Source organism: Astatotilapia calliptera, chromosome 4 (assembly GCF_964374335.1).
Source record: "Astatotilapia calliptera chromosome 4, fAstCal68.1, whole genome shotgun sequence".
In the NCBI taxonomy this organism is placed as follows: domain Eukaryota; kingdom Metazoa; phylum Chordata; class Actinopteri; order Cichliformes; family Cichlidae; genus Astatotilapia; species Astatotilapia calliptera.
Genome location: NC_137425.1, coordinates 2,023,813 through 2,050,883, shown reverse-complemented (window position 1 = coordinate 2,050,883; position 27,071 = coordinate 2,023,813). Strand labels below are relative to the sequence as shown.

Sequence of the window (27,071 nt, the reverse complement as noted above, 5' to 3'; positions counted from 1 at the left end):
TATATATAGTCGCTGCCTCCCCTTGTCCTTTATCAGTGGACAGGGGGAGGCAGTTGTCAGTACAACATCATGAGGGACACTTGATGACCTCCCCTCTTTGTTCAGTCCAGTTGGTGCAGTGAGTCCACATTTTACCCACTTATGAAGTGCTCACTTCAACCACTGATTTAATTTAAAGTAGTAACAGTTACCCTCTCATGCTACCTGCAGTGTCAAAGACACTAACAAAAACTAAAACCAGGGAAGTCTCAGTGAGAACAGTGAGAGGGCGGTAGTCTGCTGGACCACTGCCTCTTTGGGGTTGACTTGTTATTGCCTCTTTTTGTAACTCTCGTTTACATCAGAAGGGAAAGAAATACTTCTGACATGACAGATGTTCATGATGTGCTCAGTGGAAACGTCAGTGTTTTGTGGTTCTACTGGTTCTGAAACACTTCCTGTTCATTTGTTCATTCAGCGAAACCTGATGTAGTTTGACCAGTTTTTTCCCGAGTGGACAGCCCCCACTGTGCCAGTCCCACTGTCATTGCAGATTAATGAATGATGGAGATGTATTGTTTTCGTTCACAGAGCAGATGTGTGGTGTATCTCTCCTTCACGATCTCTCTGTGAAGCTGCTTCTTTGAATAAAACTTCCTGTTTCACAGATTTACAGGAATGTAGTTCTGTCACAGTTCTGTGCTCGATGTTCGTGCTGATCTAACGAGTGAACAAACGCTCATCAGACTGAAGAACTGACTCGTTTTCATCTAGTTGAGGAAATAGTAAAACATCATCATGTAATTACACCACATTAAAGAGAAGCAGTTTTTATTTTGCGGAAAGTCATCATGAAAATGCAATAATGACGTTAATGTTTAAAAACTGTACAGTGATGAGCAAAAGTTTTGAGCCTCATTTCTTTCTGTTTTTCTAGTAAAATGTGAACCATGTGCAGCGATTTATTGATGGGTCAAACAGAGTTTGTACGACTCTAACGAGCTCGTTTGGTGTGAGCGCCTTTATTCTCAGCACAGTCTGAGCTTTCTCTACTTTCTTCTTCATCTTGAAGGACATTCAGGTCTCTTCTTTGGATGTTTCTTCTTTTTGTTCTGGTCTCTGTCAGGATGATCCCACACTGCTTCAGTGATGTTGAGCTTCTGGCTCTGGGGAGGCCCATCCATGCCTGATAGTGCTCTACTGTGTTGTTTCAATCCAGGTATGTTTCCACTGCACTGGCAGTGTGTTTGTGAAACCCTCCAGTTTAGATCATCACTCTTTCGCGCCTGTTGTCACAGATTCAAACATCTCTAAATGTTTCCAACAAAAAAACAAAACCACTTTTTAAATATCTCAATGATCGTCAGCAACAGGATTTATTTATGTAGTTTTTGGTCGAGTTAATGCATTTCACTTCAATACAAACGCTGCTGCTCAGCTCGCCCCTTCTTACACCTGTACACATCAGTCAATACTGTGAAACCTTTAAATAACTTTTATTTGACACAGCAGGGCAGACTTTTGTTTCCTGGTGTTAAATTAATGAGTAATCTGAGAAAAATGATTAAAAAGTTCCTGTTTAATCTGATGATTGTAATGTGAAGCAGGTCTGGTAACCTGCAGTGAGGTGTTGGGCGTGTTGTCAGACAGGTGTTTGAGAAAGGTGTGTTTTACTGCAAACCGAAAGGGAGAGAGAGGAAGGGTATTTAAGCTTCAGCAGGTCTGGAGGTTTGGATCTTACAGCGATGGCTTTCTACAAAGTGATGTGTTTGGCTGCTGGGCTGATGCTCCTGACCCAAGGTAAGAGCTCTCTGCACACACCTGCAGCAGGTACGACTCAGAGGGCGAAAACACTCAGGAGCACAGCGCTTCACTTTAAAGTGACACTGCAGGAAAATAACCTTTACATTAAAGAAATCGTTTCTTTAATACGAATTTGATGTGTTCAGTTAAAATTCACAATGTTCAGTAAACATAACTTTAATATATATTTTGAAGAAGAAGTTTTTACGACAGACCAACAACACAGGACGTAGTGTTTGGAACCTCAAAATTTCTTATCTCACATTTTTTCAAATGGGTTAAATTAACTGTAACTTCACACAGTAATTACAGACAGTGAACTAATCACAGAACGATGAATGAAGATTTTTAGTTTTAAAATGGTTTGTTTCTGTGTTTCAGAGTCTGAGTCACAGCTGGATGGTAAGAAAAAGCTTCTTTGTGTAATGATTTAGTTTTATGTGTAATAAATCTTTAGTTTCATATGAATATTAGTTTGTGAGTGAACTGTAGACTCCAGGATCACTGTGTCCTCACTCAGCAGTTTGTAGTGCTGAGAGTTTACAGCTCCTACAGCAATGCTCACTCTGTGTTTTAATGTCGGTCTTCAGTTTGTGGTAAGGCGTCTCTGAACACCAGGATTGTAGGAGGACAGGCGGCCCGCGCTGGCAGCTGGCCCTGGCAGGTCAGTCTGCAAAGATCTGGGTCCCACTTCTGTGGAGGATCCCTCATTAACAGTCAGTGGGTGCTGACTGCTGCTCACTGCTTTGAAACGTGAGTGATGAGGCTGAAGCTGCACTCTAAACAAGATTTAAAGAGATTATAAAAGGTTGTAATCAGGGGGTGAGGGTGTAACAGGATAAATATTTAACAGAGTAGGAATCAATAATATCATTTCTTTTTAGCCATCGTAATAACTGCATGCTGTTTTGTGCTCCTTGATGATCTCAGCACCAACCTGAGAGGACTGACTGTGAATCTGGGCCGTCAGAGTCTACAGGGATCCAATCCCAATGCAGTATCTCGAACTGTAACAAAGATCATCAAACATCCAAAATACAACTCTCAAACTTTCAACAATGACATCTGCCTCCTGCAGCTCTCCTCACCGGTGACTTTCAACAGCTACATTTCTCCCGTCTGCCTGGCAGCTTCAAACAGCATCTTCTACAGCGGTGTTAACAGCTGGGTCACCGGCTGGGGAAGTACTAGAGAAGGAGGTGGGTCATAAAGACACCTGATCGTTTTTAGAGAAATGATGACAATAATACAGGGAACAAGTTTGCTATCTCAGAAATATTTAGAGCAATAAGATGTTTCCATGAGGTTAAATCTGTGCAGAGTTCAAAACCAGAAAGAATAATTATGTGAATTAAACAGTCTGGAAGTGCTGGACCTGCAGCAAACATGCTGTCTGCACATGATGTCAGGTCAAAATGATCCTTGGTTAAAAGAAAGTATACTTTCTGTGTATCTGACACTGCCCCCAGGTGGTGTTAGACAGTTACTACATGATGACGACCATCTACTGTCTGTGTGTCAAGTTTATTTCTGTATCACGTTTAAAAACAGCAGCTGTTGTGCTTCATCTAAAATACTCAAATAACATAAAACAGGACAAGATGACAGAGCGGCATCAAAGTCATGTGACTGTGTTCTGCAGAGAGCTCCAACCCCAGCGGACAAACATGTTTCCCCATCTTTGTTTGCAGAGGTGTGGACTCGAGTCACATGACTTGGACTCGAGTCAGACTCGAGTCATTAATTTTATGACTTTAGACTTGACTTGAAAAAATGTTCTAAGACTTGTGACTTGACTTGGACTTTTACACCAATGACTTGGGACTTGAATTGGACTTGAACCGGTTTACTTGAAAAGACTTGATATTTTACCCCAAATATAAAATTTAACATGCATATTATATAGAGATTGAAAATGTGACGTCATTCACGGGTAGAACCGCAAAGGATTCTGGGAACTCGTGGCAAGAAGTACTAGCGCACGCAGGCTTTCAATTAAAATCAGTTATACAGCGATAAAAAGAAACACAAAAATGTCAAGAAGCTGTTGTATTATTAACTGCAATAGCCGGTCGCATGACAGCCACGGGAAGCTGACGGGTAAAGAGATCGGTTGTTATCGGATTACGTCGTTGAAGAGAAATTGTTCGAGCCATGTTTCCGAAGTAACAAAGAGGCGACTGGATTGCAGCCATTCAAAGATCAAATATAACGTCCCAGAACACTCCAGCTCACAGGTTAGTCTGCTCCAAGCATTTCCACACAGGTCAGTCTGCTGTTGTAGTTAATGCGTCATTTTTCTTAACATAATTGGTGATATAGGTTACAAGCAAGTCTGGCGCTGAACAGAAATTGTCGCGCTATGCTCCTTTATTTATTGTGCATAAATAGTAAATTATCCTGACACAATATTGCGTTTCGCTTCTGTTATTATGGTACACTGACAAAAACACATACTTTTATTCACAGGATAAAACAGGTTTTTTGTATCACTAATTGCCCAGTACGATTACAGCATACAATATTATTGTCACTGCTACATTTCTGTGATGCTACCAGAAATTATTTCCACTACTAATTAATTACCTTTGAGCTCAAAGGTTATATTAATAAACGGTTAACGAATGTGTATTTATGATGACGATTTGTGAGACTGGTAAACTTATGATACGTACGATGGTCTTTACTTTCTACACGGTGCATTTCAAGGTCCTGCACCCATCCGTCGGTAAACTGTACCTGGGCTTGTTGCAGTGACCTGAAGTTACTAAACTTCATGAGTGTATGCACTCACTCCAAGAAGCGTATGATTATAAATATGCATATAAATATGCTACGATGAGATAGCTGACTTCATCTAACTAGCAAATGTTGTCCAGGCTACGTTGGTGATACAGTTTTTTTTAATGTGTATGATATTTTTGTCATGCGATTTTAAAGCTGGTCCTACAACCGCATCCAAGAATAACATGCAGCTTATCTCAGAACTGTCGGTGAAAATTATTCTTGGAGCTAAGTTTAATTGAGCTGCATTTTAAAGAGGTGCAATTTCACAATTTGTGTATATTTTCTAAGTTCACTATTTTGTATGTGTTGAGAAAAACACAGATTTAAAAATTACATGGTCTAATATTTACATTTAGCATAACTGCAACATTATTTTTTCGTTTTTTTTTTTAAAGACTCGAAAGGACTTGAAATTCAAAGTTTCAGACTTGTGACTTGACTCGGACTTTTACACCAGTGACTTGAGACTCGACTCTGACTTGCCTGACATTACTTGAGACTTGACTTGAGACTTGAGGATAAAGACTTGAGACTTACTTGAGACTTGCAAAACAATGACTTGGTCCCACCTCTGTTTGTTTGCACACATGACTACACTTTGTTTTTAAGTTTGGTGGAGCCGCCCTTTTGTTTGAAGGTTAATCAGTCACATGTTATTTATTACAAACTGATATATTTATTTTACCCCGTTCAGTGTCCCTTCCTTCTCCACAAAACCTGATGGAGGTGGAGGTTCCTGTTGTGGGAAACAGGCAGTGTAACTGTAACTATGGAGTGGGAAGAATCACTGACAACATGATCTGTGCCGGGTTAAGTGCAGGAGGAAAGGACTCCTGTCAGGTGATTGTTGTTACCTGTGTTTGGCACATTTTCACCTTCTAGAGTTTCTTCTCCTCAGCTAACAGTAAATGTTTCTGCTCTCAAAGGGGGATTCAGGAGGTCCAATGGTGAGCAAGCAGAGCGGTCGCTGGATTCAGGCGGGAGTCGTCAGTTTTGGGGAAGGTTGTGCCAGGCCGAATCTTCCAGGAGTCTACGCCAGAGTATCCCAGTACCAGACCTGGATCAGGACCCAGATCTCCTCCAACCAGCCGGGCTTCATGACGTTCAGGTCCACTGGGACCAACAGTGACCTCAGTGTCACCTGCTGAGGACTGCCTCCCAGGGACGGTCCTAGCCTGCTTGGTGCCCCAGGCTAACCTCCCCACACGCACACACAAAACGTGTCAGGTTTTGTATTGTTGATTATCATTTGTGCTTAGAAATATCTACTTATATATGCTTAGAGTTTTATAATTAGTTGTAGATTGGTAGAGGTTTGATCCTTAATAGTCTGCAAACTTTGTGTGTATTCCAGAGCACTCTGGGAGCGTGGGAGAGCTCGTACCTTCTCTTATTGTTTTATGGATTAACGTATCTATGTCTGTTTTAGGCTAAGTGCCTTTTGTTTAGATGACCTGCTGGACTTCCAGACCAGCAGGTTTAGGGAAGTCGTTCATGGGGTCACACACACACACACACACACACACACACACACACACACACACACACACACACACACACACACACACACACACACACACACACAGGCAAGGTACTCTTTGTTTGTATGTAGACGTCATATGTTAATGACCCTATGCATATTCATGTAACCTCAATAAAAGAGCAGTGTTACGGGGGAGCGGACGAGAGCGACTGGGGTCAAGCGAAGGAACGGCGCCTGTCCGGTTCTCTCCCGTGCACGAGAAACATGAAGAACTTTTCCTACTCGTGTCTTGCTTTGCTGTGTAATTACATTGTCTTCAACGTTCCAGCGAATAGGTTTAAGCTACTAACCTATCAAAACGTATTAAGGATTGTACATTAACATAAAACTGTTGTCGAAGAGGGAGAGGGAGTATGCATAGTATGCAAACAGCTACCAAACAGCCATCATAATTCGTCATACAATGAGAACAGGACAAATCAACAATTGACACTGACTAATTAATATTAAAATCTGTAACATAATGTATTGTTTGGAGTTTAGTCTGTTACTGTTACTATTTTTACCATTTGTTGGAGCAACTGGAACTGTCGCGGTTCGAATTTTTGAGGAAGAGACATACGACTGAAAGTCCATAGTGGGTCAACACAAATGATTTTATTAAAACACATATATGTGGTGAAGAAGCAACACATCTCTACTTATTTTGTTTTGAACTCTACTGACTTCAAACCCCAAAAATGAAATTTGACACAAAAACCTTCTTCACTCCAAATCATGTTTTCTTTTTGTGTCCAGCCGGGGAAGAAGGTCACCTCTACTATCACTGCTTCCCCAGTCGGAGACAATTTCTCACTCACACTTACACACTTTTATTTTCTTTGCTCTCATCACTTTCTTTCTCTCTCTCTCTTTTTTTTACACGCATATATTAACCTGTTAGTTCACTCTTCCAACCTCATTTTCCTTTCACCCCAACAGCTCTCATGCAGTCAGCAATCAAATCCTCCATTCATCCCTGAGTACCTGATCACCTTAAATGTCACCGTTAAGTTTATTTATTTATCATTACCTGAATACTAAACCACTGTTTTAGTTTTATTTATTTATTTTCAGTTCACTATCACCTCTTTGATCACTAGGATTTCTAACCATTATAATTTCACAGAAAATCAACGGACCTACTTCTCCTTCCTCTTTTGTCATGCAGGAACTCACACAGCCTGAGCACTCAGCCCCCACCTTTTCTTTCTCTCACAGACACAGAGCTCTCATGCACTTCACAAATTCTCAAACTGCGCCACGGACTCAATACTGCAGTTTCTCTGCTTTTTAAAAATATAAAACCAAACACAACCCCCCAACTGACTTCACTATTTACAACAACTCGCGACACGGCCTTCTGCCGCGATTTCTACACACCACAAACACACTTTTATTCAATCCTCACACACTCAGCTTCTGTATTAAATCATTTTCACAGCACACGCAGTTATAACCAATATTAGCAATTTACACAGGCGATTCACACTTTATTTATATACTCAGGCCTGTAACAACATGACAAAAGACACCAGGGCCCTGTTTCAGGAAGCCGGTTTAGTGGAAAAACTGAGTAAGTATACCCTGAGTTAACGAAAACTCTGGGTTTTCGGTTTCACAAAGCGAGTTCAGATGAAGCCTCAGTGAGTCACTATGACGACACACTCCGTGAAGCTAACCTGCCCCCTAGCAGGTTTACTACAACTAACCCTGACTGTCTCCGCCCCTTTGTCGGAAACCTGACAGTAGGAAGTGTCAGACATGGCGTGTCCCTTCCTTGAAGAGCCGGTAGATCGTGAAGCCCAAATTCTCCGCAGAGCTCTCCGCCGGGAGAGAGTGATTAGAGCGTGTTTGGACATTTTATCATTTCCTGATGATTTTCTGTGTGAACGTTACCGTTTCTCAGCACAATCTATAATTTATTTGGATAACATCCTCAGGCCATATATTACGCATGTGACACATCGCGGACATGCTCTCAGTTCTGTACATATTATTTGTATTGCACTTTGGTTTTTTGCAAACGGGAGCTTTCTGTATAATATTGGTGACGCTGAGCACGTTTCCAAGGCTACCGTCTGTCGGGCAGTCAGGAATGTTACAGTTGCACTGAAACGTCTCCTGTACTCGTCTGTGGTGTTCCCCGGTCACAGACCCACAAAATTTATCAAAGAGGGATGCCACAAAATTGCAGGTATCAGGATGAACAAAACTTAATTTATGATGTGGTGATATTTGGACTACTACTTAAATTGTACATTTATTTTCAGGGTTCCCAGGCGTGATTGGCTGTATAGATGGCACTCACATTCCAATCATTGCTCCTTCAGTAAATGAAGGAGACTATGTGAACAGGAAGTCTTTCCACAGCATTAATGTGCAGGTACATAGTTCCCTGTAGCATTTCAAACTAACAAATTATTTCATTATAGTAATGGATGCTAATTTGTGTTCTCTGCACTGTGAAGATCATATGTGATGCTGCCAACATTATCACAAATGTGGAAGCCAAGTGGCCAGGCTCTGTCCATGACTCACAAATATTCCGTGAATGTACACTGAGCACAAAATTTGGACATGGTGAGTTGAAAATACTTTAAAATATATAAAGACCAATTGCTTCAGAAGTGTATCCTTCTGTCTTAGGAGAGTTCACTGGCTACTTGCTTGGTGATAGGGGGTATCCATGTTTACCCTATTTGCTTACCCCTTACCCTGACCCTGAACCGGGCCCACAGCAGCGATATAATCTGGCTAATTGCAGGACAAGAGCCAGAATTGAAATGACTATCGGAATGCTTAAGGCCCGGTTCCAGTGCCTGCAAAGACTCAGGGTCACCCCAGAAAGGGCATGTGACATTATTGTGGCATGTGTGATTCTTCACAACATTGCCACAATTAGAGGAGAACACTGTCCTTCTGAACCAAACATCAGCAGTGATCCAAACCATGAACATCCTGACCCTCCCACGGACATACAAGATGGAAGCGCAGTCAGAGACACCATATGTCACAATCATTTCTTTTGACCCATCACCTCAACATGTTGAAAGAAGAATAAACTGATTTTTTGTTCAACTGGCTTTATTGGTCGCCTGTATTTCCTGTACACAAAGTATTAAAAGATGTAAACCTCATAAAGTGTCTCTGTTGCTTCCTCCTCTGTAACAGCTGTCAATGTTTCTTCATTATTTTCCTGTAGTAAAGAAATAAACAACATTGCTGTTCTACTGTAACCTCATATAATCTGTGGAGTATTACTCACAACTGCATGTTGGTCTGGCTCAACAGGAGGCTGCACCAGATGCAGTACACCATCACCATCAACTGATAGAATATGAGGTTCATACAGGTCACTTATAACTTACAAGGGACCAAATGGCAATTAACAAACATACCAATCACCTTACACTTCATTGTCATTATGCTCTCAAAGACAACCAAGACTGAGGGAAGGCAAAATCAGTAGGAAAATAACTTCACTACAAAATAATCCATTATGGTAAAGAGTTTATCAAATGAATGAGCAGCACTGCAAAGGTGACTGTGAAGAAAGGATGTATGCACATCATGTATTATTTTGAATTTACCCCCTATGTAGGCACTTGTGTCTTGTGGGGTTATTGACTCAGAGGATGTCCCCGCAGAGATGCCTTCGGCCACAGGGCGCCCACTGTTTTGGCTGAGGGCCAACTGCTCAGCCTCTGTGAGTGGTGGTGGTGGAGGACCCCCACCTGTTTTTCGGGCCTCCGCTTTTTTTCTGTTGGCTATAACGGGCCACATTTGAGCATACAGAGTAAGCAAATATGTACTTGTAATGTGCTCAGATAATTTCAATAAGTGCTTACAGAAAGAAAATTAATGTAGCCTCTAACTGCAATTGATTTACATGGGACAAACAGACCAAGCACTATGGCTCATAATACAATTACACCTTACCTGTTTGGACTATATTTTTATATTTCATTTTTACTTGCTGCCAGGAACGTTTGGGGCCTGTTGGGTTACACCTGCGCTCACATCACATCACAAAATAAAATGTATAAAATAACAAATAAAATAAAATATAATAAAATAACATATGATAAAATAACGTGTTAAATGGGTGGAAATCCCTCGATCAATGTTTAAATTAACACTCACGCATTGACTCTGTCGGCTATGTTTTGCCATGCATGCTCCCTTTGTTTTGCAGCTGAGGCTGTGTTACTTTTTTTCTGAGAAATCTGCATGTTATCGGCATATGCTGCCATCAGAATTTCGGCCTCAAGCGCTGTAAAATACATTGACCGCGCCTTCTTTCCCTCCGTCTCCATGGTGACTCGCTTAATCTGTGCTCCGCTTATCAGGGCTTTATGTATCCTCGTCCGCGCGCTTCACTTGGGGTTAAAGCAACTCCGCGTTGACTGAACTAATTGTTATCAGCCTTTCTGAAACCGAATATTCTGAGTTGGACAGTTCGGGGTTACTCAACCCTGCGTATCGTTTTTCACTCTGAGTTTTCTAAACCGGCTTCCTGAAACAGGGCCCAGATGCCAAGACAAGTTATTCAACAGTTCCTTATCACTTCAACATTTAAACACATAACATCTTAACATAAACACCCCAAAGTGACCACGGACACAAACCAGAAGCTCTACTGAGTGAACATTTAATTAACTTAATTTCCAATTCAGCACCTTTGGACATCAATCAACAGGTGGTGCTTACCTCCTATTTCAGGCCCATCACTCAGTCGACCTCCTGGCTGTCTGTCTGTTTGACACCACTACACCTCAGCCAAACCCCATTAGTCCCTCCTCAAACCGGTTTCGGCACCAGAACTGTCGCGGTTCGAATTTTTGAGGAAGAGACATATGACTGAAAGTCCATAGTGGGTCAACACAAATGATTTTATTAAAACACATATATGTGGTGAAGATGGGCTCTGCAAAACATCAGGCTCCATCTCCCGCCTGACAGTAGGTGGGTGTGATATTTATACTTATGATGACCAGTAACTCCAGCAAGGACATATTCTAAAAAGGAACCGCTACTTCCTCTGTTCCTCCAGATGCTTCCTGTTATTACACTTTTCCAGACTTAGACAACATTTGCAATCAGTTTACCCAGACAGGCTATGTGTCTGTGTTGTTAACCTCAGTACATGACCCCCCTCTACGTCATCTGTTACCAGGCAAACTTCAATGCAGGAGGCTGCTGAATGCACACAGGCAATATGTAGCAAATTATACTGTAAACATGTAGGCAACCTTTCAATAGCTGAACTTTGCTCCATTGATCGGCCAGACATCGCGCTGCCCGTAGCTTCAACCCTTTAATTATGCAATATGTGTATAACATGATTACAGTTGCACCTGCAATGAAAGATTATTATATGCTTATGCTAACACCTGAAATACAGAATTTAATATAACCTCACCAGTTTCAATAAATGTGTCAATGACATGACAATAATGATAAATCATAAATGATGCAACAGTAATAATAAGGATCATGAATAGTAACATAGATTATGAATGTAAAATAATATTTCATCTCGACATAACCCACATAATTTCCTCAGGGATTAATAAAGTATTCTGATTCTTATTGTTTCAGGATGACCTGCCATTATCCAATCACACATCTGCTTACCTGCATCTGTTGCTCGTTTCTCCTCCTTTTCTTTTCTCATTTTTTTTTTTTTTGTTTGTGTCCCGTTTGGATCTTTAGCCGTCAGAATTGTTGTCTTAAGGCCAAGAAAGATGCCAAGTGGATTTATTTTACCAAGTGGATCATCATGGCCTTGCCATATTGGTCCATTTGATTGACCTTTATTATAATTATGAATTTATTTTATTTTCAGTTGCTACAAACGGGACAGACATGACTGTGGGATAGGACAGGGAGAAAGAATGAAAGAAAGAGAGGGAGAGAAAACCAAAGGGGAGAAGAGACGGTGAGAAGGGGGGAAGAAAGAAAAAAAAACAAAAAACAAACAAACACCTGGGTCACCTGTATGGAGAAAAAAAACAGAAGAGAAAGCAAACAACAAAGAGCAACATAATAAAAAAAACGGCACCATCACAATAAACTAGCTAGCAGTAGATAACAGTAGATACTAAATAATAAACGATATTGTGCAGCACGCAAGATAGACAGCGCACAGTGTGCTTTGAGGCAGCAGCCAAGAAAGCTGTAGTCCGCGTCTGTGAACACCCGTGTGTACACCTGTGTGGATCAGCATGCTTGCATTCCAAAGGTTTCTCCATGTAACGATCTGCTAGGGAGTGTGGGGGGGCCACAGCCCCGTCCTCCAGGGCATGAAGCAGGTATGGAGGAGATCAAAACTCCAGACATCCAGAGGCCCCCAGAACACAAGAGACCAAGGAAGACCAACAGAGGGGCAGCCGCACCACTGTCCCAGAAAGAGCTGAGGAGAGTCCCAGATGAGGGCTCACTCAGCAGCCGCGGAGCAGAAGCCAGGGGGGGTTGCAGTGACGCGCCCGTGAGCTCCGCCGGCAGCCAGCCGTGCCTGAGTGACCGGGCCGGGGGCACCCCACCTCCGGAGTGGCCCGAGCAAGCCCCAGGCTCCAGGCCCCGATAAGCGGCCGCCAAGGAGTGAGCCGGTGTGTACCTGGACGCCCACCCCCAGACACAAAGAACCACCAACGCACCGACACCTGAGGGAGTCCGCCACCGGCAGGGGAAGTGGTGGTAGGTGGAGATAGGCCTCCAAACCTTGGAGGGCCTGAGGTGTCCCCAGAGAGGTGGCGTCTGACACCCAACCTGACATATAGACACAGACATACAGGCACACACAGACACAAACATCCATTCCCACCCTCATGCTCTCATATGCACTCACTCCACACTCAACCAACGTGGAGACAGACATAAAGAGACGCTGTACACACGATCACACTCCCCAAGCGTACTCTACGAACCGGGTCTAGGTACCCTCGCCCCTGGAGGGGGGAACTGCACCCAGACCCAGGTGGTGTTACCCTTTTCCCTGCGGTGGGGAGAGGCAGACCGCCCCGACTCCGCAGCAGCAGGGAGGCTCCACACTCCAGACCGCAGTCGGACGGCCAACTCCTCCTAGTCCCCCCGCTCCAGCAGGTCGCAGAGAACGGGGGTGAGAGAAGACTCCAAACCTCCCTCCACCCGCTCATTGTAGTGTTGATGCATGTGTGTTCTAAGGTGCATTTAAAACCCAGGAGGGCATGGAGCTACCTGCCAGAGAGCAGCAGGTAAGCGCATGGTCCCTCCTGCTGGCCCTCAATGTCTACGTGTATTTAACATTGAGAGGTGGGCAACGACGTCAGGGGTGAGGTGTACACCCTGATGGTACTTTGGATTCCGTGTATCGTGCCCACCCCCAAGATCCTATATGTATGTGTAATGAGAGTGTGAGTAATGTGAATGTCTAAGTTGTGGGATAAAATTGAGGCAGAGGCAGCCAGAAGGGGACGGGGGACGGGGGGGGGGGGGGGGGGGTAGCCTCCTCTGCACCCTGGTGACATACCCCTACTCCAAGGCCCTGCATGTGTGGGTGGTTGTGGTGGGGCGGGAAGAGGGAGGCAGCTGGAGATGGGGAGGGAAGGAAGGGAGGGGCAAGTGACCCCTCCCTGGGGCCAGCTCCCCCGCTGACCCCTTGTTGTGGATTGACATTCACAATGTAGCCACAGCCTAAATTTCCCCTCGAGATTAATAAAGTATTCTGATTCTGATTCTAAAGCAGACTAGGAAGGAAATTACAAGGTGACTGTGACGACTATGAGCAGGACTCTGTGCTGGAACATGAAAGAACTATGAAACGTATACATGAATAAGCAACATGAACATGACCAGCACGGAGTCCTGAAACCTGACGTAACATGAGAGGAGATACACAGACAACCCGACGCTGAACACGGGGAGACGGAGGACTTAAATACACACATGAGGTGATCAGGGGAAGTGGAGACACATGAGGAAAACAGCTGAATAGAATGAAACATATCGACAACAAGGGGGAGAGTAACACTAAACACGAGACCTTTCAAAATAAAACAGGAAACATGGGGACACAAACCAACAGGGAACACTTAACACAGGGGTGACTACATAAAGAGATCTAATCTATGGGACTAGATTTTCTCAGTGTTTCCTAGTTCAGGAGTGTGTTTCCATTCACTCGTTGTCAGGTCGTCTGTTTTGCCACGCCATAGTTCAGAATCAGAATCAGAATCAGAATACTTTATTGATCCCTGGGGGAAATTATTTTTTGTTACAGTGCTCCATTTTAAACCAACATTAAGACAAGACAGACAATACGCTAACTAAGAATAGTACAATATATACATATATATACATACATACATACATAAGTCACTTATAAATAAATAGCTGGAAAAGAAACATGTGTAGTTGTAGCAGCAAACAGTGTGTTAAGTGGATGCGTTGTACAGGGAGATGGCCACAGGCAGGAAAGATTTCCTGTGTCGTTCAGTGGTGCATCATGGGTAATCTCAGTCTCTCACTGAACGAGCTCCTGTGACTGACCAACATGTCATGGAGTGGGTGGGAGGTGTTATCCAACATTGTCTTTATCTTGGACAGCATCCGCCTCTCCGACACCACCTTGAGGGAGTCCAGCTCCATCCCCACAACATTGCTGGCCTTACGGATCAGTTTATTAAGTCTGTTGGCATCTGCGACCCTCAGCCTGCTCCCCCAGCATGCAACAGCATAGAGGATCGCACTGGCCACCACAGACTCATAGAAAATCCTCAGCATTTTCTGGCAGATGTTGAAGGACCTCAGTCGCCTCAAAAAATAGAGACGACTCTGGCCCTTCCTGTAAAGTGCTGTGGTGTTTTTAGCCCAGTCCAGTTTATTGTCAATGTGTACTCCAAGGTATTTATAGTCCTCCACAATGTCAACACTGACCCCCTGGATTGAAACAGGGGTCAAGTGTTTCCTGGTCTTCCTGAAGTCCACGATCAGTTCCTTGGTCTTTGCCACGTTGAGCTGCAGATGATTCTGCTCACACCACGTGACAAAGGAGTCGACCACAGCCCGGTACTCTGTCTCATCATCCCTGCTGATGCATCCAACCACCGCAGAGTCATCAGAAAACTTCTGAAGATGGAGGTCTCTGTGCAGTGGCTGAAGTCTGTGGTGTAGAGGGTGAAGAGGAAGGGGGAGAGGACAGTCCCCTGTGGTGCCCCTGTGTTGCTAATCACCTTGTCAGACACACACTGTGGGAGACGTACATATTGTGGTCTTCCTGTCAGGTAATCAACAATCCAGGACACCAGAGAAGCATCCACCTGCATCGCTGCTAACTTATCACCCAGGAGGGTCGGCCTGATGGTGTTGAAAGCACTGGAAAAGTCAAAAAACATGACCCTCACAGTGCTCGCCGGCTGGTCCAGATGGGTGTAGACACGATTGAGCAGGTAGATGATGGCGTCCTCTGTTCCGAGACGAGGCTGATAAGCGAACTGAAGGGGATCCAGATGTGGTCTTACTATGGGTCGCAGCTGGTCCAGGATGAGCCTTTCCAGGGTCTTCATGATGTGGGAGGTCAGTGCCACGGGCCTGTAATCCTGGGGGCCACTGGGACGAGGCGTCTTTGGTACAGGGACGAGGCATGATGTCTTCCACATCACCGGGACCCTCTGCAGACTCAGACTCAGCATAAACAGTTTATGAAAGACTCCACACAGCTGGGGGGCACAGGTCTTGAGGACAAGGGGACTCACTCCGTCTGGTCCAGCAGACTTGCCTGAGTGAAGTCTCCTCATTTGCATCTCAACCTGGTATTGAGTGAAGGTGATGGGTGGGGGAGGGATGTCAGGAATCTCACAGGAGGCAACATGTGAAGAGAGAGGCTGGCACAGTGGTGTGGCTCTGGATTCCAGGCTGACTGCAGGTGAGGTTGTGGGGGTGGGAGCAGACACTGTGGTGTCGAATCTATTGAAAAACAGATTCAACTCGTCGGCTCTATTCTCACCTCCCTCAGCTCCCCTGCTGTTGGTTGGCCTGAATCCAGTGATGGTCTTCATGCCCCTCCACACCTCTCTCATGCTGTTCTGCTGGAGTTTCCACTCCAGCTTCCTCCTGTAATTGTCCTTAGCCTCTCTGATCTTGTCCTTTAGTAACACCTGGACCTTCCTCACCTCCTCTTTGTTGCCCCCTCTGAAAGCCCTCTTCTTGTTGTTGAGGAGGGCTTTGATGTCCTTAGTCACCCACGGCTTGTTATTTGGGTAACAATGAACAGTCTGAGCTGGAACAATGGAGTCGGTGCAGAAAGTTATGTAGTCTGTGATACACTCAGTAAGCCCATTGATGTCCTCGGCGTGAGGCTCACAGAGTGTTTCCCAGTCGGTCACCTCGAAACAGCCCTGTAGTTCCACTATTGCCTCCTCTGACCACCTCCTAACAGTCCTGGTGGTCACAGGTTCCCTCCTCACAATTGGCACATAGCGGGGGGTGAGGTGAATCAGGTTATGATCTGACCTACCAAGTGGGGGGAGGGAGGAGGAGCTGTATGCATCCTTGACGTTAGCATACAGTAAGTCTAAAGTTTTCTCTCCCCTGGTGGGACAGTCCACATATTGTTTGAATGTTGGTAGTGTATTGTCCAGTGATACATGGTTGAAGTCACCCGAGATCACAATAAAGGCACTCGGGTGCTGAGTCTGTAGCCGAGCTATGGCAGAGTGGATAGTGTCACATGCAGCTGTGGGGTTAGCAGAGGGGGGAACATAAACAGCCACCAAGATGACGTGAGAGAATTCCCTGGGTAAATAATACGGCCTGAGTCCAACAGCACACAGTTCAGTGTCCGGGCAACAAATCCTTTCTTTGATTGTTATGTTGGCAGGGTTACACCACCGGTTGTTAACTAAAACAGCAAGCCCACCTCCTTTATGCTTACCGCTAGCGATGCTGTCCCTGTCCGCCCGAACAGTGTGGAAGCCTTCCACGGAAGCATTCTCATCGGGAATGACCTGGTGCAGCCATGATTCGGTGAAACACATCAGGCTACACTCTCGGTATTCCCTCTGACTCCGTACCAGTGCTGAGAGCTCGTCGATTTTACTTGCCAACGATCGCACATTTCCCATCACGATAGACGGCAGACACGGTTTAAACCTCCTCCTCGCTTCGAGCCTCCGCTGTCTCACCGTCACCTTTTTTCTTCTCTTCTGTCCTTGACCTCTGCATCCCCGATGTGTTTTCCTCCAAATTTCAGCTGGTACTTCTGCGGGCACTTCTGCGGGCCTGGCCAGCGAGCCGGCCGGCATCAGGGCGATCAGCTGATCTCTGGAGTAAACAGTCCGTGCGTGTAGGAGATGTGCCGCGGTCCCGTTCCATGATAAAAGTAACAGTTCCACGGCCACCAGAAGAACAAAAACTCTCTCAATCCACATGATTGAGTAAGAGATAGAAAACGGAGGAAAATACAAGTCAGAAAAAAAAAAAGAATACGTAAGAAAAAAGAGCTAAACTAAGAGAAAAGCAGGAGCGACTGTAACAGGCTGCACGCTGGTTGGCGCATGCACACTTAGTTATCACAGTTTTCATAGCCAGTTTCTCAGTTTAGTTATTGTACCTTTTGTCGCCTTAGTTTTCATGTTTGCTTCTGCCATCAGCCTAAATAAAGGCTCGTTTTTGGTTCAAGTTGAGTTCTGTCTCCTGCAGTGTGTACGTTTAGCAAACACATCGGCGTAGCTCGTCGTGACACTTTGTTGCCCTTCTAGAAAACGTCTTGTTACTTTCATTCACACCAAAGAGGCTGAAACTGATTAACAACCCTCTCTGCTTAAATGAGAAGATCAATAATCCAAGTTTAATTGACTTGATGCTTTACTCTAATCTTTAATTTTTCTGAGCAGTAATTTCTGAGCAATTCTATTCTATTCAATTCAATTCAATTTTATTTATATAGCGCCAAATCACAACAAAAGTCGCCTCAAGGCGCTTTATATTGTACAGTAGATACAGAGAAAAATCCAACAATCATATGACCCCCTATGAGCAGCACTTTGGCGACAGTGGGAAGGAAAAACTCCCTTTTAACAGGAAGAAACCTGGAAGCTGGTTCCACAGAAGAGGGGCCTGAAAACTGAAGGCTCTGCCTCCCATTCTACTTTTAAATACTCTAGGAACAACAAGTAGGCCTGCAGAGCGAGAGCGAAGTGCTCTAATAGGGTGATATGGTACTACAAGGTCATTAAGATAAGATGGGGCCTGATTATTTAAGACCTTGTATGTGAGGAGCAGGATTTTGAATTCTGGATTTAACAGGAAGCCAAAACAGGAGAAATATGCTCTCTCTTTCTAGTCCCTGTCAGGACTCTTGCTGCAGCATTTTGGATCAGCTGAAGGCTTTTCAGGGAGTTTTTAGGACATCCTGATAATAATGAATTACAGTCGTCCAGCCTGGAAGTAATAAATGCATGAACTAGTTTTTCAGCGTCACTAAGAGACAGGATATTTCTAACTTTAGAGATGTTGCACAAATGGAAGAAAGCAGTCTTACATATTTGTTTAATATGTGTGTTGAAGGACATGTCCTGGTCAAAAATGACTCCAAGGTTCCTCACAGTGTTACTGGAGGCCAAGGTAATGCCATCCAGAGTAAGAATCTGCTTAGATACCATATTTCTAAGATTTTCAGGGCCGAGTACAATAACCTCAGTTTGATCTGAATTAAGAAGCAATTCTAAGGAGCTTGGAAAGAAAAGCGACTGGACTTCTTTAAGTTTCTTGAAGATGTTTCACCTCTCATCCGATAAGTTTCTCCACCAAATGATGGAGTCCCACATTTTAAGCCCTAGTGGAAGTTATCCCTTAAAGAGGTCCAACTGTTTTTTTTCTCCTTACATGATCATGACCCGAATGACCAAGAACCTATAGTGCAGAGACATACTAAGCAGTGTATGTATTGGGATCATCCTTTCAGCCAGACTTTTACTATTCATTGTTTAATTACAGTTTAGGGCGTAAAGGTGTAGATTTTGTTTGAAGCTGATGAAGATTATGTTTGTGTGCTTTGTTCCTCCCACAGCTCCCCTGTAGCGTCCGAGTGGACTGTCGTGTTGGGGCGTCTGAAGCTAAATGGATCCAACCCCTTTGAGGTGACGCTGAATGTGACAAATATCAAACTTAGAGCCGATACCAACGTCAGCTCGTTGACGAACTGGCAGTGAAGGACAGTCTGAGTGGAGCTCAAATCCTCAACCCAGAATCAGCCTCAGGTGTGCAGGACTGCAGGAGATGATGGCTCTGCCCAGGGGTGGAGACCAAGGAACTCATCCTGTCATTCAGCTGCTTATCAGAAGCTTTAAACAAAGTTGTCTAAATGCTCCAAATGTTGAGAAACTAAATGAAACTCTTTAAAATGGTTTAAAACCCTTTGGTGGAAAATTTTAAGGTATTTTTATCAGCTTTGACTGATGAGCCTGTGCATTCAGATTTTGTCCTGATGACCCTAAAGCAGGGTCGGCAACCTGCGGCTCTTTCATCCTTATACTGCTGCTCCACACGGCTGGGGAAAATAAATTATAAGTATTTAATTGAAGTCTATTTTATTTGTGTTAGTTTTAAAAAAAATGTAGTTCTAAATTGAAACATTATTGTCATCTTGAAATATTAAAATAAAATTATATTTTATTATTTTTCGGCACTCAAAACAAGTGTCACATTCGCAGAAGCCGGTGTACCGGGCGAAACACCAGGACTTTCAACCCCAAGTATGGAGAAATGTAAGAGAACATACAACATTTAACGATACCTGAGCAGATTCATTTGCATTTACTTTTGACGAGAGTTGCCTACACAGCAAAATCTCCAGTGTTAAATTAACACTACAGAGTGTCCATATGTGTCCACTCCTCTGAGTGTTCAATATAACACTGTTGAGTGTTAAATGAACACTTTTGACAGTGTTATATGTTTAAAAGTAACCTAGTCAGTTCTGAAGATTTACAACGACTAACACTGAGCAGTGCTGATTTTCTAACACTGGAATATTTCTAACATTTTGAATTATTTTCCAGTGTTAGAAAATCAGCACTGCTCGGTGTTAGTAAGAGACTTTCAAAATAAACACACAGCCTTTGCTGAGAAGTATCCGGAGGGAGAAGAGAGAAAAAAAAAGCTGTTTCACAACTGATGCGGAAGGCTGGTCTGAGAAAAAAATCAATTCAAGAAGTGGATGAAGTCTGAAAATTCAGCTATGTATACAAGGTTTATGGCCGCTCAAGACATAGTCAGGTATTAGAAGCCGCACCACCACAAGAAGAAATGATTGCGCTGATACCACTAAAATGCCAGACACAGGAGGAGGACATTTGTGAGGCTGTGCACACAGTGTGTGTGTGTGTGTGTGTGTGTGTGTGTGTGTGTGTGTGTGTGTGTGGGGGGGGGGGGGGGGGTCAGAATGTGAAACCATAAACGACTTCCCTAAACCTGGTGGTCTGGAAGTCCAGCAGTTCATCTAAACAAAAGGCACTTAGACTAAAACAGATGTAGATATGTTTATCCTACCACAAAACAATACGAGAAGGTACGACCTCTCACATGCTCCTAGGATGTGGGTGTGAACGCCAGAACACTCTGGAATGCACACAAAAGTCTTTGCAGACTATTAAGGATCAAACCTCTACCAACATGACATTGATTATAAAACTCTAAGCATATATGAGTAGATATTTCTTAGCATAAATGACAATCCAACAATATAAATCTAACATCTTCCATTGCTGCATTTGGCATTGCAGCTCCATTTGGGATTAGTCTGCGAGGAAGACATCGTCAGCATAGAGCAGTGGTTCTTAACCTTGTTGGAGGTACCGAACCCCACCAGTTTCATATGCGCATTCACCGAACCCCTCTTTAGTGAATTTTTATTTTTTTTTTCAAATTCAAGACATAGATATGTTTTTTTACTGGTGCACAAAATGAGCCGTACATGAACATCACCTTGTTCAAAGAACAAAACCAACACAATGCATGAACTTACAACAAATTACATACCTGCAAATCAGTGTGACTTCTGCTGTTGCCTTTGAGAGACCAGTTCAGATATGCGTGGCTTCACCTTGGCAAGTGCCAGTCTCATGTCATTTTCACAGAAAAGTCTGTTCCTTTTCTTCGTTTTTATGTCCAGCATCGTCGAAAAGGATTGCTCGCAAAGATATGTTGTAACAAATGGTATAAAAAAAATCCAGGGCTTTCTTAGCAATAATTGGATACTCGTCCATTTGTCGACACCAAAACGTTGAGAGTGTTGTTGTTCTGAAGAGTTGCTGTTGAACCTGGCTCTGCTGAATTTCAATGATTTCGTCAAGGTATTCATCATTGACATCTGCTGTCTCAACAGCAAACGTGAACGGCTGTCTCACCCATGCTGGATATGACTCTCTTGTAGGGAAATATCTGTCGAGAGACTTTGCAAGCTCATCTAAGTGCGTTGCAATTGTTTGCTTCAGTTCCGTGGATACAGAAACATCTCCGATTCCAGACACATCTTCAACCTTACTTACACAGTTGTCCAGAAGGGGGAAGTTTGCAAAGTTGTTGTTCTCTGTTCGTCGTTTCCATAACGTTAGCTTTTTTTGAAAAGCCTTCAGGTGTTCTTCCGCTTCTATGATATTGACTCCACCACCCTGCATCTGCTGATTGAGATGATTGAGAGCTGCGAATATATCAGCCATGTACGCTAAAATGAGAATGAACTCAGGATTTTTGAAGCAATCTGCATGACAGTGTTGGTGCTCTTGCAAAAACAGGGCTAATTCCACACGCATGGCAAAAACACGATTCAGCACCTGTCCCCGGGACAACCACCGAACATTAGAATGGTACAGAAGTACCTCGAATTCAGAGCCCATTTCTTTACACAGCTCACTGAAGATGCGGTGCCTCAGAGCACTATTTCGCACATAGTTCACACATTCCACCACGGTTTTTAATACTTCTGCCATTTTTGGAGGCAAGGTTTTTGTTGCCAATGCATGCCTGTGCAAAATACAATGAGTCACAATGATGTGTGGTGCATCGGCTTTTACTAGCGCACCAAAACCAGAGTTTCTTCCCAGCATGACGGGAGCTCCGTCTGTACAAACTGCAGAAACCATGTCCCATGAAAGATTGTTGTCTCCGAAGAAGTCATCCACAAGCTTCTTCACATCGGCTGCCTTAGTTGTTGTTGTAAGAGGCTTACAAAATAAAAAATCTTCTTTTATCACGTCATCTTTCACATAGCGCACAAAAACAGTAAACTGGCTTAGATTAGCAACGTCTGTGCTCTCATCGAGCTGAAGGCTGAATTTTGCCGGGCTTGAAATCAGATCGGCGACTACTTGAGCCAAGATGTCTTTACTCATGTCTTCTATTCTGTCGCTGACGGTGTCATTTGAAAGAGGAATTTGTGATAATTTACCTTCAGCCGCTGTTCCAAGTATCAGATTTGCCATCTTTAACGCGGCTGGTTTCACGAGTGTTTCACCAATGGTGTGTGGCTTGCCCTGCTTTGCGATCAGGTAAGCAACTTCGTACGATGCTGTGAGGATCGGTTTGTTAACGGGTACAAATCCAAGAGCAGGCAGAGTGGGCCTTTCATCGAATCTGGCTCTCTTCACCTTGAATTCAGCAAGTGTTGTGTTCTTGTATTCCCCGTCTCCATGCAGCTTCAAGAAGTGTTCCTTTAGTTTTGCCGGTGCGAGACTAGAGTTGCTCAACTTGGCGTTGCAAATCATGCAGATAGGACGCTCACTCCCATCACGTTCCGTGATACATGTAAATCCATACTGTACATATTCGTCCAACCACTTTCTTTTTTTGCCCGACATAGTTAGTATGGATTAAAATGTTAAAAAAAAAAATCACGCGAAGTACTACCACGACATTCACATGTTGACTACTGCGCGCGCTACATTCCCCGCAGGCCTGATTGGCCAAGCAGTGTAGCATGATCGTCTGCAGCCAGTGATGGCCAGAAGGGGGCGTGTCATCACAAATTTACAAGATAATTCGGGCGTGGCTGGACCTCTGCGACCTCCGCAGTGGAGGCTCTGCCGAACCCCTGAGACCGACTCACCGAACCCCTAGGGTTCGATCGAACCCAGGTTAAGAACCACTGGCATAGAGGAATGTCCAAGGGTGGGCTTCTTGGAGGTAAGCGGTCATGGTGTCCATGCAGAGGATGAAGAGAAGCGGGGACAGTGTGGAGTCTTGGTGCACACCCACGGTAATGTTGAAAGGTGGTGATGTTCCCAACGGGCTTCTGACTGTGCTGGCCACGTTTCTGTACAAGGGCTTGATCCAGTCGACGTAGGCCTTGGGGACCCCGTGTGATGGGAGAGAGTGCCAGATCAGGTCATGAGGGACTCGGTTGAAAGCCTTTTCCAGGTCAAGGAAGGCCATATGGATGGTCTTGGTCTTCTCTCGGTGCTTCTCCAACAGCAGGCGGGCGGCATGGATGGCATCTATTGTGCCGCATCCTTTGACGAAGCCACACTGGTTGGGCGTTATTGGGACAATTTCTCGCAGCCTGGCAGCAATGATCTGCTTGAATACCTTTCATGGTGTGGCACAGGAGTCGGATCGGGCGGTATTTGCAACAATTGGCCATGTCGCCTTTGCCTTTCCAGATGGGCACTGTGGTGCTGGTTGACCAGGCTGCAGGGACAGCCCCATCTCTGACGATGTTGTTGAACAGGTCGGTGAGGACTGAGATGCCCTGGCGGCCGAGTATCTTCCAAACTTCGGCTGGGATGTCGTCTGGTCCAGTTGCTTTGCCATTCTTCATTTTCTTGGCAGCGGCTTTTACTTCCTTGATGGTAACTGGGGGTCCTGGGACGGAGTCTGTGCTGTGGATTGGCTGATGGGGGAACTCCACATTGCAGATATCCGAAAAGTACTTGGTCCAATGTTTGAGGATGGTGGGCGAATCGTGGAGGATCTGATGATTGGCATCCTTGATATGTTTGACCTGGCTGGTGTCCTGTGTTGCTCGATGGCGGTTTTTGGCAAGGCGTTAGACTTTGTTCGCCCCCCTGGGCATGTCCAGTTCTTTGTAGAGTTGGTCATAGTGTGATGCCTTTTCTGCTCCTACTGCCTTCTTTGCTCAAAGTGCCCTGTAGTGTTGATAGTCAACATCGTTGTGAAACTGAAGCCACATCTTGAATGCTGTCTTCATTTCTGTGAATGTTTGCTGTACGCTGTGGTTTCACCACCACATTTGCTCGTTGATGAAGTGCCTCGCTGGCTTCATCTTCCCAAGGGTGCTGCCTGCCGTGTCGTGTATCTGACTGGCGATTAGGGATAGGTACTGGTATCCAGTGCCATGATGGCACCAGTTCTGACATAAACAGTAGTAACCAGCCCGAAAAGCAGCGCACATTTCGGTGCTTTATTTCGGTGCTTTTTTTTCCTGAGCTGTGATACACTTTAGATTCTAACCAATCATTTTACGTTTCCGAGGATAGTAGGCGGGCCCAGGTACGTACATTCTTTTAGAGCAGAGCTACAGATTAAAAATGCCCAAGGCGAAGCGGTCAAAAGTCTGGCTGTACTTCACAGCAAAAGATGCAAACTCAGCAGCAGCCGTTCTTCTCTGCGTGAGTAGCTTAATGTTGTTCGTGTGTAATTTACTTTGAGTAGGCTAACCACGTTATTACATTGATGCATGTAAGTTGAACTAGCAAACATCATCATAGCTACATGCGGCTGTCTTCTTGTTTGATGGCAGATACTCCCTTCACCCTGGACAAAAAGGCTAAAATGACCAAAGAAAAAGAGGAAAACAGCTAAACATGAGAGGTTTTGGATAAAGTTTGTGTTTTTTCCATTGTTTAAGCACTGCTTCCAGCCAAGAGTGATGCCATATATGCCCCATAGCTGCAGAAAAGGCTAACATTGTTATCTTTTTACAAAAAACAGCTGAACATGAGAGGTTTTTGGACAAAATTTGTGTTCTTCATTCTTTAAGCACCGGCACCGTTTCAAAAGTACCGGTTTGGCACCGGTATCGGATAAAACCTAAACGATACCCATCCCTACTGGCGATGTTATCTCAGATGGTGTCTAGTGGTCCATTGCGATCCACTCCGAAGTGCCCAAGTCCAGTAGCTGGCTTTTGCACATGTGAAGGCGCCACCATTTTATCTTCTCTACTGAAGTGATTGGTGATCGTCGTTGCTGGCCAAGGTTGAGTAGTAGGTCCATCCACGTGTAGCTGATGCTAAGAACCGATGTTGGTTGATAGGATGTGCTGGCCTCTTTCTGAAGAAAGTGTTGGCTATGGCAAGATCGTGTGCCTCTGCGCAGTCCAGAACACGGCATCCGTCGTTGTTTCGGGTCCAGAATCCTTGGCCGCCATGAAATCGCACATATCCGTCTCTCTCCTGGCCAATGTGTCCATTTAGGTCATCGCCTACTGCCAGGTGTTCTTCAGGGGCCAATTGCCTGTAGGTGGTGGGGTTGAGCCAGAATGCTTCCTTCCTTCAGGGTACTGAGGCATAGTGATTGGACTAGCTTCTTTGGGCACGACGCGTGTCACCTCTGGGAGACGCCCTAGTATTCGTTTCCAGATTTTGGGTTGGCATTACATTCGGTGCGACTGAAGAATACCTCCCTTCTCTAACCTGTCTGTGTGTTTGTGGCTGTGTCACTCTGATTACCTGTTTCAGCGACACGTTCTCATCCCAACGTGTAATATACTGACAACTGTGATAAACTGTCGGTATGTTACGTGTTCGGAGGGATGAGAGAGGGTTGGAATGAATCTATAAATGTGTTTTACGTGTGACATGAAAATCCACCTACTGTTTACTTTCTGATCCTGAATCACTTTGGAAAACATTATGTCATAGGGTTATGTTTAGTGTTATGGCCCTAGCCTCCTTTGAAATTGACCTTGTGTGGGTGTGTCCTGCCATCTCTCCTGCCTTAGGTGCCACCTTTTTTGTACAGCTGACTCCCATCAGCAATTAATAATAGTTTAGGCAGAGAAAAGTGAAGTCTACTACCAGAGAGCCTTGTTGGGTTGCAGTTAGTGAGCTGTGTGTATGGTGGTTGATAGCTCCTGCTCTGTGGAGAGTAGTGTGTTTTGGTGACTAACCCTTTTTGATTAACTTTTCAGTTTATTGACCAACACCTGAGTTTTATTGTTTTCTTTCTTTAAAAGGTGAGAGTGGATAGTCTCTTTTTTGTCAATAGAAAAATTAATAAAACCCTTTAACTTCAGTATTTTTTCCCCTGTCTCCGTTTTTAAACATGGACACCTTGTGTTACTTTCCCTCGCCCCCTGGACCTTTCTAGGTGAATGTAAAAGTTAGGGTTAGGGTTTGAATGGAGGCCTGGAGCCTCTGCTCTAAGTGTGTCTTATCGCCACAAGCGGCTTTATATTGAATTGAACCGAGAACCCAGAGTATTTCATAAGGATGTGGAAGGGTATCTTTAATGTTACTATGATACGGCTAGGGACGTGACAAATCGTTGGTGTGTTACGCACTGGGAATTATAAGGCTCTGGTTTCAGAGGCGCTTCCCTGCTGGTCTCGCTGCCCTCATGTTAAAATTCAGAACACCTCTCGACTTCACGACAGTGTTTGTGCCCACGGAGCTGCCTGTGATTGCTCAGCCAAAGCTCTGCCAGTGTTTCCTTTGCCCTCTGCTGAAAATGGCCAAACATGGATTCTGATGCAGGCTGTCTTCAGGAAACCAAGGAGAGCACCTGGAAGAGCAAGAGAAGGTACTACGTCGCCTTGGTGCCAATCCAGCTCTTCTCAGACTCCTCCACTTGCTCCACCAGACCCCTTGGAAACAGCCCTCCCATCGTCACGGACCTTCGCTGCTGAGTTGGAAAAAGCTTGGGGCTTTTTATTCCAGTGCTCCCCAGTATTCAAACCACTCTGTTAGACTTATTCCTCTGACTTGTCTAAGATCACCTGCATGACACATTTATTGAGAGGCAGAGCACGACACTGGGT

General features: G+C 44.5%; 1 protein-coding gene and 1 long non-coding RNA gene across 3 annotated transcripts in view; both read left to right on the top strand.

Annotated features, from left to right (window-relative positions):
* The first annotated feature begins 814 nt into the window (after nucleotides 1-814).
* Nucleotides 815-27,071, top strand: part of LOC113020186 (transmembrane protease serine 9-like) — a 61,475-nt gene continuing 35,218 nt past the window's right edge. For both annotated transcript variants that reach the window (XM_080300067.1, XM_080300066.1), the window contains exons 1-3: nucleotides 815-1,779; nucleotides 2,164-2,184; nucleotides 2,373-2,535. In XM_080300067.1, coding sequence (XP_080156193.1) covers nucleotides 1,725-1,779; nucleotides 2,164-2,184; nucleotides 2,373-2,535 — 239 coding nt within the window. In that variant the 5' untranslated portion in view covers nucleotides 815-1,724. The remainder of the gene's footprint in view (nucleotides 1,780-2,163; nucleotides 2,185-2,372; nucleotides 2,536-27,071) is intronic.
* Nucleotides 8,341-9,176, top strand: LOC145428217 (uncharacterized). Its single transcript, XR_013908450.1, has 2 exons — nucleotides 8,341-8,674; nucleotides 8,741-9,176. It is a non-coding gene; the product is annotated as an uncharacterized LOC145428217 (long non-coding RNA).